Source organism: Gymnodraco acuticeps, unplaced genomic scaffold (genome assembly GCF_902827175.1).
Source record: "Gymnodraco acuticeps unplaced genomic scaffold, fGymAcu1.1, whole genome shotgun sequence".
NCBI lineage: Eukaryota > Metazoa > Chordata > Actinopteri > Perciformes > Bathydraconidae > Gymnodraco > Gymnodraco acuticeps.
Window position 1 is genome coordinate 471,084 of NW_022990856.1, and position 15,802 is coordinate 486,885.

Consider the following 15,802-nt stretch of genomic DNA (forward strand, 5'->3'; position numbering starts at 1 on the left):
TAACAGCCAATCAGCGAACGGATAAGGCATAGCAACACTGAGCTCATTGGTTGAGGGTAGAAGCCTGTGACCAGTTATCTGACAGGAATATTACAGTTTTACATTGTTCTTCTTCGTAATGTAAAACACTAATAGCCCCATGTGAGTGCAGTTTTTAAGAAAGAAGACCAAGCATGGAAACAGCAGTGTGTAGAAAAATGAAAGGAAACTATTTTATATAACAATTCATGTCCCGCATCATTCACTTTCTTTCTACTGGGAAAAGTTCTCAAATCACTCTAGTCTACAGCGCCACCTGCTGTCAGTCTGCAGGTAGTTACCAAACATAACATTTTAGCCAAATAAGTGCGGGAAACAATGTTATACTACACGCACCACTCAGTTTATGACATCATTTTTTGTTTTTATTGACCATGGTAGAAATGTACATGTTCAATAATCACTTTTTAAATCAAATGGCGTATAAGGCATATTGATACGCAGCCAGGTCCCACAAACACAATCAAACACAACGCAGATTAACAAATAATCATTTAGGCTTGCACAACAAATTTTCCCTCAGTAGGCTACAGCACAGGACAAATATATCAAAAATGTTCATTAATGTAAGATCTGTTGATTGGTAGATCACACATCTTCCCTATCAGACAAACCACTGTGCAGATTTCACTTCCACCACTCAGACAGCACTGATAAAATACCCAACAATATAGAAAATAAAGCAGCAATAATGTTTTTACTTTAAATACAGAACAATATACAGTACTTTCAACCAAAACCACATTCTTTAGTGATCGTCACTCTCTGAGGTCACACATTTGGACTAGAAATCTTAAATGCTATAATAATCCCAAATCATCTTTGATTTTCTGACTGTGACACACAGTAAATAGCTGCTGTCTTAAATACATTTAAAATATTAAGTGTAAAAAGAAAAATCAATCAACACTTATCACGTCTACCATATTTACAATATGCTTTAAAGCCCATACATAAAAAATGTATATATTAAGTTCAATTCTGTTTACGATCTTAATAACACAGGTGAAAAAGGCAATCCTCATTAATTAAAGTTACAAAACGAGATAATCGTTTTTGTGCAAAATCAGTCAATTCATATGGTTCAGAGAAAAATCTGGAGACTAAAAAACTACACTTAAAACACAACACAATTACAAAAAACAACATATAAAGTTTTATTTAAAGAGCAGTCCGCTGATAAAATGATTGTGCCTTTGAATTTTAAATAAGGGTCAGCGGCATGACCCAACTCATTAGTCATACTCTTTATTTGACTAGTAGCACATTTTTTATTGCATCAGGTCACATATAAAGATTATCTAACAAATACTTACAATTTGGATATTGCATGTAATCAACAGTCTGATAGGAACATGGAGAAAGACATTGTACCTAAAAACATTCTAAAGCTGCTGGTAAATTAACATTAAATATGACTGCAAACTGTCATTTACTTGAAAGACTGGAAAAAGGCGAAATTATATCTTGACATTAGTAACGCATACAATTGTTGAAATTCAAGGGTGATAAGACTTGCAAAAACTGAAGTTTGATGTGCATTTTGTCCCATTTAAAATAAACTTTAGATTGTGTTGTTTGTAAATTGCACAAAATATGCAAAGAACAAACTCTAGGTAGATAATAATATTAAGCAGAGTGTTTTATAAGTTTGAAATTAAATGTTTGTGTCACCAGTATAACAGCTGGTTCCTCAGATCAGTGCAGTATGCAGAGCCTGACTGCGAAACACTGAGGAGGGGGCTGGTTAGCAAGGACTCAGATTGTAGGTTAATCACATATGAGGGGGGGGGAGGTAAGGTAGATGTTGGCAGGTCACCGGGGCTTAGAAATGCCATTCAGGTCCAGGAATTCTTTAAGCCTGGTGGGAAAATCTGTCATAACTCCTGTGGCTCCCAAGTCAAATGCCCTCTGGAAGTCCTCCTCATCATTGAGCACCCAAATGTACACCTGAAACCACAGGCAGGAGTTACACACACACACACACACACACACCACACACACACACACACACACACACACACAACACACACAAACACACACAACACACACACACACACACACACACAAACCCACACACACACACACCACACACACACACACACACACACCACACACACACACACACACACACACAACACACCACACACACCACACACACACACACACACACCACACACACACACACACACACACACACCACACACACACACCACACACACACACACACACACACACACACACACACACACACACACACACACACACACACACACACCCACACACACACACACCCACACACACACACACACACACACACACACACACACACACACACACACACACACACACACACACAGTGAAGGGTGTCACACAAGGACAAATAATAATCAGCTTTGTTAGCGGCCACTCAATTCTATTTTTGAACTTGTAGAAACCAGAGACGTTTCCCAGTAACTGCTCTCAACTCTAAACATACCACTGCAACAACAAAAAGCTCTCAGAATGCAGACAGGCTCTTTTTATGCTATGGAAAGATTTGTAATCATTCCTGGAAGTAAAAACAATACAGGGAAAGTGACTGAATCTTGGCAGAATCCTGTCAATGTCCCTGGTTGCTCTTGACATTGTATGTAAACACTGGATACACAGCCTCCTTCAAAGGTCCCCTATTATACTGTTGTTCATCATTATATTATAGGTCTCAGATATATACAAAACATGTCTCAGAAGTGTTTGGCTCCAAACACCAAACAGATCATGCATTGTAGCATCCCATAAACCCCTCTGTTTCAGCCCTGTTCCAAAAGTGCTGATTCTCTGTCTGTTACTTCAGATGCAAAATAAGGCGCCCCTCTGAGAGATATTTGGTTAAAAAGAACACAATGGTGCTCTAGGAGGAGATTCAGGTGATAAGGTGTTACCTTGGTTGGTGATTGGCTAATGGCTAATTACACAAGCCAAAAAATCGTTATGACATCATAAAGTGGCCAAAATCTGATCAGGTCATTTTTAGACAGGTGTTTATATAAATGGATCAGGACAAAAAGTGAGAGAATCTTTTTTCCTGAAACTTTCAGAATGTCTTTACACAGAGGGGACAAATGTTGATGTATAAAATACGTGAAAAAGTGCATTTTGCATAATAGGTGACCTTTAATGTAAGCAGAAGGGTTTGGAGTAAATAATAATAAGATAAAGGTAAATTGACTTAATAGGCATCAGCTACTCCTTATCATTACCCCTACACAATTTGCATCCACAAAAAATTCAATAATTTGTGTTCAGAGGTTTTTCTGTTATAAGAACTACTAGAGAAGCTACGTAACAGTGGTTTTACCTGTATTCCCCTGGCAGTAAGATGCTGAAACAGAGTCTTTCTCATCAGCAAACTGCAAGAGAAAAAATAGAAACTGCAAATATAGCAAAGCTAAAGATAGGTTTAGTTTTGCAGTTGTAAATGTCTTGCATTAATCATGGTCACAGTAATGTATATGTGTATTATTGTGTAATGAGGCGTCTTAATTCTTCCCAGTACCAGCATTTCTAAAAAAAAACTATACTGTTCAACGAGGGAGAAATAAATACAATGATACATAAAGAAAAAGTGAGGATACACAAGTTTACAGATGTAATGTAGTGTGATACAAATACCCAAAGATTTTGCAACTCTGAGGATAGAATTGAGAAGACAGATGGATTTCAAATGATAGGACAAATGAGAGACTTACGTGTCTGCAAGCCAGGCAATTAATCTCTGACTCCTCGTTAATCTGTCGGGACCCTTTATTCTGCAAAATCACATAAAAAAGTGTCAGAAAGTTAAACACTCTGATGTACTTGCCACAGTCAGAATCAAGAAAACAACAAAAGTTTCAAATGGTAATACATTTTTATATCTGATTAATGCGCTTTGCATTACGGGTTATTTTAGGTCAAATACAGCCAAAAGCTGAAATAACTTGTTTTGATGTGTGTATACCTACTTGGTAATAATAGAAGGCATGGGGATCTCCAGAAACTGCTCCTTGAGGGGAACAAAAGGCAGGAGGCCGGTGTAGAAGAGGCCTAACAGCTGCAATACTCTGAATAGGCTGAACAAAACTGGGATACGCGGGTTCTGCAAAACACAAACACACAACCAGGATTCATGTTCAATCCCTTAATTCATTCACTACTGGTTGATATAATATCAAATACAGAGCTCTACAGTTTACAGCAGATTTAGTATTTTTCTTGTATTGTAAAGTGTAGATTTCATTCTCTCTTATCCATGCCAATATACGGCCTAATACAGTAGATACAAAATAATAGTGTTTTTTTAATTTTTTTAAAGGAGATCTATTCCATGAATTGACTACACTGAGGGTAATGTACACTTTATATCTCATGTAAATGTACCTCTGTGTAGCATTTATTTACAATCTTGTTGCTAGCGTTGCCCCAGACCGTCAGATTCTCTCTGTCGTAGTTAACAACCATCTCAGAGACCTGCAAGAATTAGAAAAGTTGTAGCTACAGAAACACATAGCAGACAGGTGTGAAACAGGATGAAGAAAAGTTTTGTTGCCATCCCATAATGTACTTTTAAGGTGCATAGTCTTTGAAGTTAGTGTTATAATCAGCCTGTTTATGTTCACCTTTTTATTTACAATGAGGAAACTACTCATTCCATTTTAAGGACAAATATGACTACATAAAATCTGTAAATAGCTCATTCAGTTCGATGAAAAATAGAATGGGAAATTGACAAACAAAAAAAAGAGAGAAAAAAACTAAAGTTGTTGTATAGGAAGGTTTGAGTCTTATCACACACAGACCTTCTTGATGAGCCTGTCGTCGTTGACCTTGATGTCTATGTTGACAGGGGTATGGGGAAATGCTTCAAAAACGTCCTTGAGTAGAGGGATGCGTTTGTCCTCTCCCCCCTCGCAGAAACACTCTGCCAGACAAGGACAAGTCAAAAACACAAGCTGCCTCAGTATATACTCCAGACAGCGGCTGGGGCTACATATTGGTAAATGTGTACACACTGACAGTGTAACGTCTAAAATCAATCTGCATTATCTGTAAAAAGTCAAATGACCTGTAATTATAAATGCTTCTGCAGGGGATAAACACAATATACGTATATTTGGTTACATGGACACATCAACGTATTCTATTACACCAGTTAGCATGATGTCTTGTAAAACAAATTCTGGTTATTATTTATTAGTGCAGAAGCTGTTTTGGCCAAACAACAACTTGGATAGGTTTAAGAGTAGATGGTGTTTTGGGAAAAATACAGTAAGCACTGTGTCCAGGTAGCCATGCATTTCCTGGCACTAGATTATGTTATATGCAAATTATAATAAATATCTTCTCTTAGGTATAAGTAGGAACAGTGGATGAGAACAGACTGCACAACTCTGAGTAACAAAGTAATGACAGAAGTTGCTGATATTCCTCTGTATGTAGGCAGGGATAACTCTGTATTAATTACACCAGCCATCAGTTTGTGATGCTCACCTCTCTGAAAAGTCACACCAAGCTTGCAGAGGTACGGAGGGAGCTCCTGCAAAGAGCACACAGTCAGTGATGAACAAACAAGAAATATACCCTATAGACAGGGGGGCGTGATGGATGTGACTGATTGCGTTCAAATGAATGTCAATATAAAAAATAGGCAGGAAGGCAAGGACACGTCAAAGCAAGATTAATGTAAAAAGCCCAAATCTGTCCAATAAGGCCGAAGAGCAGAGAGACTGTGAACCTTCAGTTACACACATTTAAAAAGAAAATTGATAGAGTACATGTGTTTTTTGGCGTACACTTTGTATACTAAAGTTGGTATGTTTTTTAAATATATTCCTAGAATAATGTCAGAATTTTAGTTGTGAAAAGAATTGTGATTAATTTTTTTTTATGTCAGAATTATGTTTGCGCATGTGTTCTTAATCATTGTGTCTTATTGGGATGTCTTAATACAGCAATTTCCCTTTCAATTGTATCCGATAGAAGACAAATTCCTTAAATATGTGTGGGCCTCATGGCCTCTTCTGTATGGTACATGTTAAAAGGAGCACATAGAAAAACGGCTTACAAATGCTACTATTAACATTTTCAACTTTTTTCCAAAATGTCCATTATTCAATTCAATTATCATTAAGATTTTCTTTTGTGAAGGAAAGCGATGATATTATAGAGCAGTAACTCACAGCGTAGGTCATGTCTGAGATGTGGGCGTTGATGCCAGAGGCCCTCAGCAAGCTGGCGTCATGTGACACCACTACCTGTTCATCTTTGGTCAGGTGGCAGTCCAACTCCAGCATGTCTGTGCCAAGATCTACAGCGCTGCATGGACAAACACACACACTTAAAAACTACATTGACTTTTATCACATAAAATTCAAGCAGTTCAGTTCCTAATCGCAGCCGTTAGTAACCTTTGGGCTTTATGTCTCAAACGGTTATCTAAGGCACCACTGCCTGTATGCTGGAGTGTGGTGAAGACAGACAGACATCAGATTGTGGTCACAATCAAACTCAGATGACACAAACTTCCCACAATCACATGAAAAAGTCACCAGGTCAAAAGTCAAAAAGAGCTTTGTCATAGTGACTTTTGTTTCTACTCACTGCTTGAAAGCTGCCATCGTGTTTTCCAGGTTTTCACCAGCGCCTGCAATGAAAAAGTAAATACTAAGCATGGTCTATTGTTGTCTTGACTCTTTACATTTGCATACCCACAGTTAAATATTGCCTTCTGCCTACTTCAGCATACCATACACACAAATACTGTCTTATGAAAGCAGAGTAATACATACATAACCCAAACCATACACATACATGGCAACAAACTGGCAACAGCATACGCATAGGTTGGGGAAGTAGCCAAACAATGAACTTTGGACATAGTTTTACTGTGTACGAGTAAAAACTGTTTATGATATACTGCACTCAGACGAGAGAAGTTATGAAATTGACAGGCATAGGCCCAAATCATGATCATGAGACTCAAGATCGAAATGACACTCATCTTTGTAAACAAAATCATTTCCCGAAGTATTCGTACGCTATCTATTAATTTGCACATTTTGTGAGGATCTGTGGATAATTTGTCATGGAATCTTTTTGCAACCTTTTTATTCGTCAGGAGTTTTTAGTAAAAGATACAAATAAACTGATAATGTTCATCACAGACTCACCTCCTCGATGGGAAATGTGTTTGCTGAGAAAAGGCTCTCGTTTCCTACGGTGCAAAATATTTGGGCATTTCATCAGCAGGGCAGAGGTGAGCACATAGCCCGTTACCGTCGACAGGACATACACAGCAGCACACATCTCCTGTCAGCACGCTGCAAAAACAAACAACACAATCCTATTGACTTTGAGTGGCATGTTGAATGATTCAATAAACAACATCCCTATAGAGTGGCGAAGTCACGCCCATCTACTTCTGGTCCATGTGACCTTATTTCGGAAAAATTATGTATTGAAGTCAATGGAGAGAGAAAACGTATCTTTCGATCCCGTTTGAATTGTGCCACGAATTACACATATGATGTTTGTCAATCTTAAAAAATCATTTCCATGTAAAAAAAAGTCACAGTTTGTCGTAAAACTGTTGAAATATAAGACTATGAAAAATACGCAACTAGAAAAACTACAAATCCCAGAGTCGCGTAAGTGATGTCATAACACAATTGCTTTCCTCCGCTAAATATAAGAGATAGCTAAGATAAGAAGATAACTTTAACAAGATGCCTGTGTGCTTAATACCAGGTTGTTATCATACCAGCAATGGGTCTTGCTCGTTCTCGCTTCCCGTCTGATGAAAGGACCAGGAGTGGCTGGATCAAGTTAGCTACCTAGCTAGTAGCAAGCATGTTAGTTAGCATTACAGCCTTAGCCTTGTTATTTTTATTAGCCTTAACATGAAGTAACATGAAGTAACCCAAAATGTGAAACAGTAAGAGTAGTAGTCATATTTCGTGAACCCTTTGAAGAGTAGTTGACAAATATGACATGTGGGGTACCTCACATCTCCGGTGTGATCATTCTATAATACACCATTTAAGCCCGGGGGAGAAATGCTAACGCTACATTAGCATCGGCGATCTTTTGTACTTCATGCTATTTGCACAAATGGTTGACATTAAACATTAAAAAGAACAGGAAGTTCAGAGGGAACCAAAGGAAGGCAGGCAGGCAGCTTTCCATGACATTCTTCGGGACGTGTTTCATTGTGGTGATAGTGAGGGTAGTCAATCCCTTGTTTAGCAAGACAGTAGTGACGGCCATCTTGGTGACGTGTGTTGTTGTGCAAGACCAGAGATGTAGTTCATTGACCGTTTCACACAAAAAATGTGTTACTTCACAGTTTTACGACACTTTTTTTTTTATTTGACTGGCAAAATTATCTTTTAAATTGACAAACATCATATGTGTAATTCGTGGCACAATCCAAACGGGATCGAAAGATAATCTTTCTCTCTCCATTGACTTCAATACACTTCCGGTGGACCTGCATGGGACCTGAGTGGCGAAGTCCCTCCCCTTCCGGTGGGACTCATGGGACCTTATTTCGGAAAAAGTTTGTATTGAAGTCAATGGGGAGAGAAAGATTATCTTTCGATCCCGTTTGAATTGTGCCACGAATTACACATATGATGTTTGTCAATCTTAAATAATCATTTCCATGTCAAAAAAGTCACAGTTTGTCGTAAAACTGTTGAAATATAAGACTATGAAAAATATGCAACTAGAAAGACACAAATCCCAGAATCCCGGTCCCGACTAACTCCCCTTTTTTGTATGTACAGCTCTCAACATGCCCAGACTTGTAGTGATGTTCACCTCTTTTAATACTTTCCGCCTCATTCTGAAAGAAAGAAGTGAAATTTGCCAACGTGACGGCCGTCTTGGTGTGTGGTGCGAGACGGGAGATGTAGTTCATTGAGCGGTTTCACACAAAAAAGTGTTACTTCACAGTTTTACGACACATTTTTATTTTTTTGACTTAAATTATCTTTTAAATTGACAAACATCATATGTGTAATTTGTGGCGCAATTCAAACGGGATCGAAAGATAATCTTTCTCTCCATTGATTTCAATGCATAACTTTTCCGAAATAAGGTCCCAGCTGAGCTGCTCTGTGTAACCAGCTAGCAAGAATGAACTCTCACCCCGGTACCCTCACTAACGGGTCCGGGTTGCAACACACACTATAAGCCACAGTGAATTATGTCCCGTAACTGTCACCACAACATACACTTACTCTGGGATTTGTAGTCTTTCTAGTTGCATATTTTTCATAGTTTTATATTTCAACAGTTTTACGACAAACTGACTTTTTTTACATGGAAATGATTTTTTAAGATTGACAAACATCATGTGTAATCCATGGCACAATTCAAACGGGATCGAAAGATAAGTGTTCTCTCCCCATTGACTTCAATACTTAATTTTTCCGAGGGCGGAAGTACAAGGGCGGGACTTCGCCTCTCTATAAAAAGAAAATAGGCTTGTTTGAGACAAGCGAGACCGACGCAGACCTGCGCAATTACGATCAACGTCTTGCTAGTGCGTTGCATGATGGTTAGTCATTTTGTCCGACTTGCTCTGGAGGCTCGCCTACATGAGACGTTGAAATCTCGCGGGACAAAGACGCCCGCAGACTTGAGCGAGGCGCGACGAGGCGGCGCAGTTTCTCTCCACGGGCTGCGGAAGCGAAATGCTTGATGGGGAAACGACTCGCTGGTATCTCGAGCTGAGCGCTCATTGGTGGTTTTTACCCTATGTTTTTACCCCGTGCTGCTGATGAAACTCTCCAATTGGCTCGGCAAAAGTTTGTTGTTGTTTTGTGTCAGTTTTACTTCGCCACTTCCATTCACATTTTTCATCATTGTTCCACAATGTTTATCATCATGAAATTAATATCTATATATTTTATACTATACTTGCACTGCTTACCGTTTTCATACTTTATATATCTTAGCATATTCATACACACTGTTCATACTGCTCACAGGCTGCTGTGTATATCTAGTGTATTCATACCCCTCACTGTTTATTCATCATTCAATTCATTCTATATTTTATTCTGTAGATTGTGTATATTACTTTTCACTTTACTGCTTGTTGCACCTGGTTAGAAGCTAAACTGCATTTCGTTGTCTCAGTACCTGTAATATGTGCTATAACAATAAAGTTGAATCTAATCTTGAGCAGGAACAAATGTATTTACTTAGTACATATCTGACATTAATGATTAAACACATTTGTGCATTCTTTATAAATGCAAACCGAGTCAAGCCGACTCCGGAGGTGGCGGTATGCACCTTAAAGTTGTTTGCAATCCGCCAAAAAACCGAAAGAATTAGAAGAACAAGCCGACTCCTCGCTGTCCGACTTCAGGCGAGCTTTTTGAGACCTCCCCCGGCTGCGATCGGCTATTCTCGTCTACTTTCGAGGCGAGCCGCAGCTCGTCTCAAACAAGCCTAATGGCCAAAGTGAATTCTGAAAGATGATGACAACTTGCAAAATAAAAATAAAAACATAAATGTTGGAACTGAATGTGAACAGCAACATATATTTGTGTAAATTCCAACATACAGCCTTGTTTTATATACAGAGCAGTTTGTAAAACAGGAAGTAAAATAGGCTAAAGGTAAAGGTGTCAAGTGATCAGCTTTTTCATTGGATAAATTGTTTACATTTATTTATTAAATTGATTATGACATAATTAATTAATGACATGATGTATCCATTAATTGTAATACCGTTAACTGACAATAATGTTAACCAGTTCACTGACTACAACGTAGTAGCTAAATTAGGCTAACTTTAGCAGGGCTTTGGTATAACTCACATTATGAAATCTTACCTTTTTCATCAAATAGTTTTGGTGTCCGTTCTTTTTTCTTATAGACTAACCTATGTAGTCCCAGTACGAGCTAATCGATGTCCACGAATATGAGCAGCAAGCTACTTAGTAGGAAGATAAACTGACTCATCTACACCTCACAGCTGACACAAAACTCACCGACCACCGTCAGCTGTTTACGCATGCGCGTACCAACAAAACAAAACTGGAACTTCCGTAAAGATATTTCAGAATAAAAGCGGCACTAGAGTGCAGCACTGAAACAGGCGTGGAGGGAGAGACGAAGAGAAACATATGTACATATACACATCTATGAGACCTCTTTTTGACTGCTGTCAAGATGGTGTGATGTGAAAACAGGGACTAAAAAGGACTCTTGGTTGAGAGAGAGAGAGAGAGAGAGAGAGAGAGAGAGAGAGAGAGAGAGAGAGAGAGAGAGAGAGAGAATAATCGCTTTGGCAATAATGTTCACCTGACATTCATGCCAATAAAGCATATTGAATTGTAATTTAATTGAAATATAGAGAGAGAGAGAACAATTAGTTTCTCACCAGTTAGTCCTTGCATCCACTAGATGCTGCTAATGTGCACCTCTTTAGGTAACAAACAACAATGCTGAAATATAATCTTATAAAAAAAGAAATATAGAACCTCCTGTCTTTGCAATTTATACGGTATAGCCAATAATAACGCTTCACCTTTAGCACTGTGAGTGATAACCGAACAATGTGATAACCAGAGAATTTCCACAGAGCAATGTCCAAGACAAAATCTTGCACATCCGCACTAGTCAAAGTTCACTTTATGCAATAAACGGTCTATGGAGAGAATCACTTCAACATAGCATTATGTGCAAGGAATTTCTTGGTGGTCAAAGCAGTTCAGTGTGTTCAGTGTGTCTGGGTTTGCTCTTAGTGTAGTTTGAAAGAAAAAGTGTCCACAAAATGTCTTTAAAAGTCTGTCTGGAAGAGTGGGAACGCCTGGAAGAAGACCATAAGCAACTTCAGGTAAGAAAATTACAAATATAAGTTTAAAGTATCAGATTATTCACACAGAGCCGCCGTTTAAATCATATGATTTACATATGTTTGCCTCCTGTTGTGTTACTCAAACCACATGAGTAATGTTTCTAAAATCCCTAAAGTTAACAAAGATAAATGCCTTGTGATGTAAATATGAGTGGTTATTGATGTCCCCATGTTCTTCTTTTCCAGGAGACACACAGAATGTACTTACAAAAACTGGAAGAAGTTTCCAAACTACAAAAAAACTGCTCGTCCTCCATTTCCAGTCAGCGCAGAAGGCTGAAGGAGGTATCCTCCCTGGTGAAAAGGTAAGTTTACACACACACAAACACATCTGTATGGTCACAGATTTATGGTGACGTATACAGATAAGTACAACCGCTCGAACACACACACATACACAAATGCGTCGTGTCAATGTAACAGACCTGGCAATCATATATCACTTATATCATCCATCAGATGCAGCAAAGGACCATCAGAAGAAGATGCAAAGCCCTTGAACGAAATAAATGAGAAGATAAAGACGCGACCAAATGCTTTCTCTGAAATGGAAGCATTCCTTCCCAATAAAAACGGGTGGATTTCTTTTTTAAAACACAAGTTGAACTCATTGCTATGATTGATATTCATAACTGTAAAAACATATCAATTGCATTTATTATCGTAATGTACATTTACACTAGAAAAATAATATGATACATTTTCATATTTCAGATTGTACCTCAGTCTGGTTCTTGGAAATGTGAATGTCACTCTTCTCAGCAAGCAGTCAAAGTAAGAAACACATTTCTAAGCCGAAAGATTCCTTATTTCCCAAAATCCATGACACATTTCATTAGTTATATTATATGTTGAGGTCTGAATTTGTCCTATCTTCGTCAGATTTGCCTACAAAGATGAATACGAGAAGTTCAAGCTGTACCTCACAGTCATCCTGCTGCTGTTCTCCTTTGTATGCTATTTCTTTGTGAGCTACAGGTAAATATTAGCATGTTCTGCTACCTTGTCAGTAACCATGAGTTTATTATACGGACAATGCATGTACCTCATATCTAAATCAATCCGTTGTCTGTTGTCCCCGACTTTAGATTCCTTGATGCAATCCTCAATTTCATGCTGGTTTGGTACTATTGTACATTAACCATCAGGGAAAGTATCCTCATCACCAACGGCTCCAGGTGAGTCCTAGCACCCCTACAACCATCTTCAAAAAATAATTACTAATTTTTCATGAATAAAACATATTGACCTTTTAACTTTAATTATAGCAACTCATCATATTTGTAGTGATTAAGTAAAAATGTAAACAACAAAATATATAATACAATGCATCTTGCATCACAGAATTAAAGGCTGGTGGGTTTTTCACCACTACATCTCAGCTTTTTTTTCGGGTGTAATGCTAACATGGTGAGTATTTCATACCTTTCTTATTCAATGTTGGACATCCTTTTGTTGTGTGTATATTGCAAAAACCTTTATACTCGGTTTCCATCGCATGAATTTACACGTTGTCTAAATGCTTTTGATGTTTTATGTATAGCCGTATTGCCTGGTTGTTGAAATGTGTTATAAATAAACTTACCATGCCTTTTGTAGGTACATTTAATAAAAAAAGAGAAAAAGCCTAATTACCACATTGTGAAAATGCCCCCCACGCTTTTTGTATTGTATTACTGTTGTTTTTTTCTACGTAATTACTTATTTTTCTATTTTTCACCAAGGCCAGAAGGGGACTTGTACAAGACATTCAGGAACCAGTTCCTTGCCTACTCCTTGTATCAAAGTAAGGTCTACCTACTTGAAATACATTTATAATTAAAAAATAAATAAATAAAAGACTGACTCATTTCATTTGTAACTTACAGGTTTTGTCCAGTGTCTACAGTGCTACTATCAGAGCGGATGTCTCTATAGGCTAAGAGCTCTGGGAGAAAGACACAACATGGATCTGACCGTCGGTGAGGGACACTGTAACAGGCCAAGGACACAATACACTCAGCGAAGCACATCATACTTTAATATTGATGTTCCCCAGGCATATCCGGGGCTGCTTATTGTCACTGCTGTAATAAACAGATGTAGAAATAAAATGCATTAGCAATTTAAACTCTTCTGCTTTCTGTTTTCAGAGGGATTTCAATCTTGGATGTGGAAAGGGCTGACGTTTCTGTTGCCCTTCCTCTTTTTTGGTCATGTGAGTACAGTCTTGGACACTGAGATGATTCACAACTGAGCTTAAGCTTAAACAATTATGCTTTGTCATGGCTAGATAAAAAAATCTGATGGAAAATGCTGATGTCATTCTAGACTTAGGCACAATTTGGGACAACGTTTAGGATGATGGTTATCTGAATAACAGCTTAAGCTTTAGCGTGTCTGTGTTTGTACAGCTGAAAATCAATTCATTTACTTTTTACAAGATAAATCCTGAAGTCCTCGTGTTTTGTCTTGTAGTTCTGGCAGCTCTTCAATAGCCTCTCTCTCTTCCGAATGGCGCGGCTCCCAGACTGTAAAGAATGGCAGGTCAGTACCTATTCTCACTTTATACCTGCTTTTATAAGTGCTTATAAAAGCAGATTTGCAATGCATTCATCCATCATCTAAACTGCATGAACTAATGTTATGTTATTATCGACATGGCATGTTATAATTTAGTCAAAGATGCCTACTATAAATGAGCTTCTTCTTCACCTGTTCTCCATTCATAAAATAAGAAAAAGGATGATGAATTAAATATTTTGTGCTTACTCATGTATTCATGTCTTAATGCCAGGTCATGGTGTGTGGTCTCTGCTTCCTCATTCTGTTCATGGGAAACTTCTTCACCACTGTTGCTGTGGTCCGTCACAAGGTCAAGAGCAGGAATCAGAAAACTAAGAGTCTGTGATACATGCTGTAATAGGAAAAACATGTCTACAAATGCAGTCTAAATTGCTGATCTCCGAATGTGAAGCTCACATTGTCATTATTGCTTTCATTAACATTATCTGCGAATACGTTGTGTATTATCAATACTTATTAAAGGTAAATGATGCTCCACAATGTCCTTTACTTTGCATAGTTAGTCAAATCACTCTCATAGCAAAAGCTAAACCAATAAAGCATTTATTCCACCCTCTGTGAAGCAGTTTTGTACTACTTCTTTGTACTTTATGTACTTTGACATGTGTCTGAATATGTTTGATTGCAGCTTTTTGTTCTTTTCCTGCCTATATATGGTTCATTTAAAATTGGGCGTGTTAAAGATGAGTTACCGTGGAGGGTTTTTAAAAAAGTACATCTTATTCTATCTCATTAGGTTTCATTTGCCTTTTCTTCTCCCTGTGTTGTAATACAACATATTTCTTGATAAAGTAATTAAAATAAACTCCATCTTCGCCTGCTACAACTTAAAAAAATATATATAATAAAATCACCAATGATAAATATAACACTAACTGACTGGCAGTGGTTTGAAAAATATTTAAATAATTTTGTAAATGTAAGTAGCCCTGCACAGTGTATTGTCTACCAAAGCAAATGTGTGGAAACCTACAATAAACCTTATTCAGATTCTGATTTTGGGGTTCGTGTTCACAACATTTGCATGCACTTTTAAATGCATGACTTTAATATAAAATGTATTGTACTTTTATTTAAGGAAATAATATGAATAGGCTAGTTAATACTTTGCGCATGTATGCAGGCGGAACCAGTGTCCTTGGCATTGTTAACAACAACAACAACACCCTTTAAATTGAGGAGGATACTACTCCTACTCCAGTCTGAGGTGCCTGGTTGGATTTTATAACCCTGACCCTTACTCTGCTGCACATCGACTGCTATTTATTTTAGCACGTTACATGTTCGATGTTAGGTAAT

At 37.9% G+C, this 15,802-nt stretch overlaps 2 protein-coding genes across 4 annotated transcripts; one reads left to right on the forward strand and one right to left on the reverse strand.

Moving 5' to 3' along the window:
* Positions 1 to 382: 382 nt before the first annotated feature.
* gdpd1 (glycerophosphodiester phosphodiesterase domain containing 1) lies at positions 383 to 11,082 on the reverse strand. Of its 3 annotated transcripts, none has more exons than XM_034233239.1 (11): positions 10,911 to 11,082; positions 7,230 to 7,379; positions 6,661 to 6,703; positions 6,240 to 6,375; positions 5,551 to 5,596; positions 4,860 to 4,981; positions 4,441 to 4,530; positions 4,026 to 4,159; positions 3,771 to 3,830; positions 3,380 to 3,431; positions 383 to 1,989 (listed from the first exon to the last, which is right to left on the reverse strand). In XM_034233239.1, exons 2-11 carry the CDS (start codon positions 7,363 to 7,365, stop codon positions 1,855 to 1,857), a joined length of 954 nt encoding a protein of 317 aa, XP_034089130.1. In that variant the 5' UTR covers positions 7,366 to 7,379; positions 10,911 to 11,082; the 3' UTR covers positions 383 to 1,854. The 3 variants fall into 3 exon arrangements, with proteins under 3 accessions (XP_034089130.1, XP_034089131.1, XP_034089132.1); XM_034233240.1 differs by having other exon boundaries at positions 7,230 to 7,402; XM_034233241.1 differs by lacking the exon at positions 7,230 to 7,379.
* A 587-nt stretch (positions 11,083 to 11,669) lies between these two features.
* On the forward strand, positions 11,670 to 15,059 carry LOC117557391 (transmembrane protein 120A-like). The gene is made up of 12 exons (XM_034233219.1): positions 11,670 to 11,917; positions 12,125 to 12,243; positions 12,398 to 12,514; positions 12,653 to 12,712; positions 12,821 to 12,916; positions 13,027 to 13,116; positions 13,283 to 13,348; positions 13,663 to 13,724; positions 13,807 to 13,899; positions 14,071 to 14,135; positions 14,396 to 14,464; positions 14,715 to 15,059. Exons 1-12 carry the CDS (start codon positions 11,855 to 11,857, stop codon positions 14,826 to 14,828), a joined length of 1,014 nt encoding a protein of 337 aa, XP_034089110.1. The 5' UTR covers positions 11,670 to 11,854; the 3' UTR covers positions 14,829 to 15,059.
* The last annotated feature ends 743 nt before the right edge of the window (positions 15,060 to 15,802 follow it).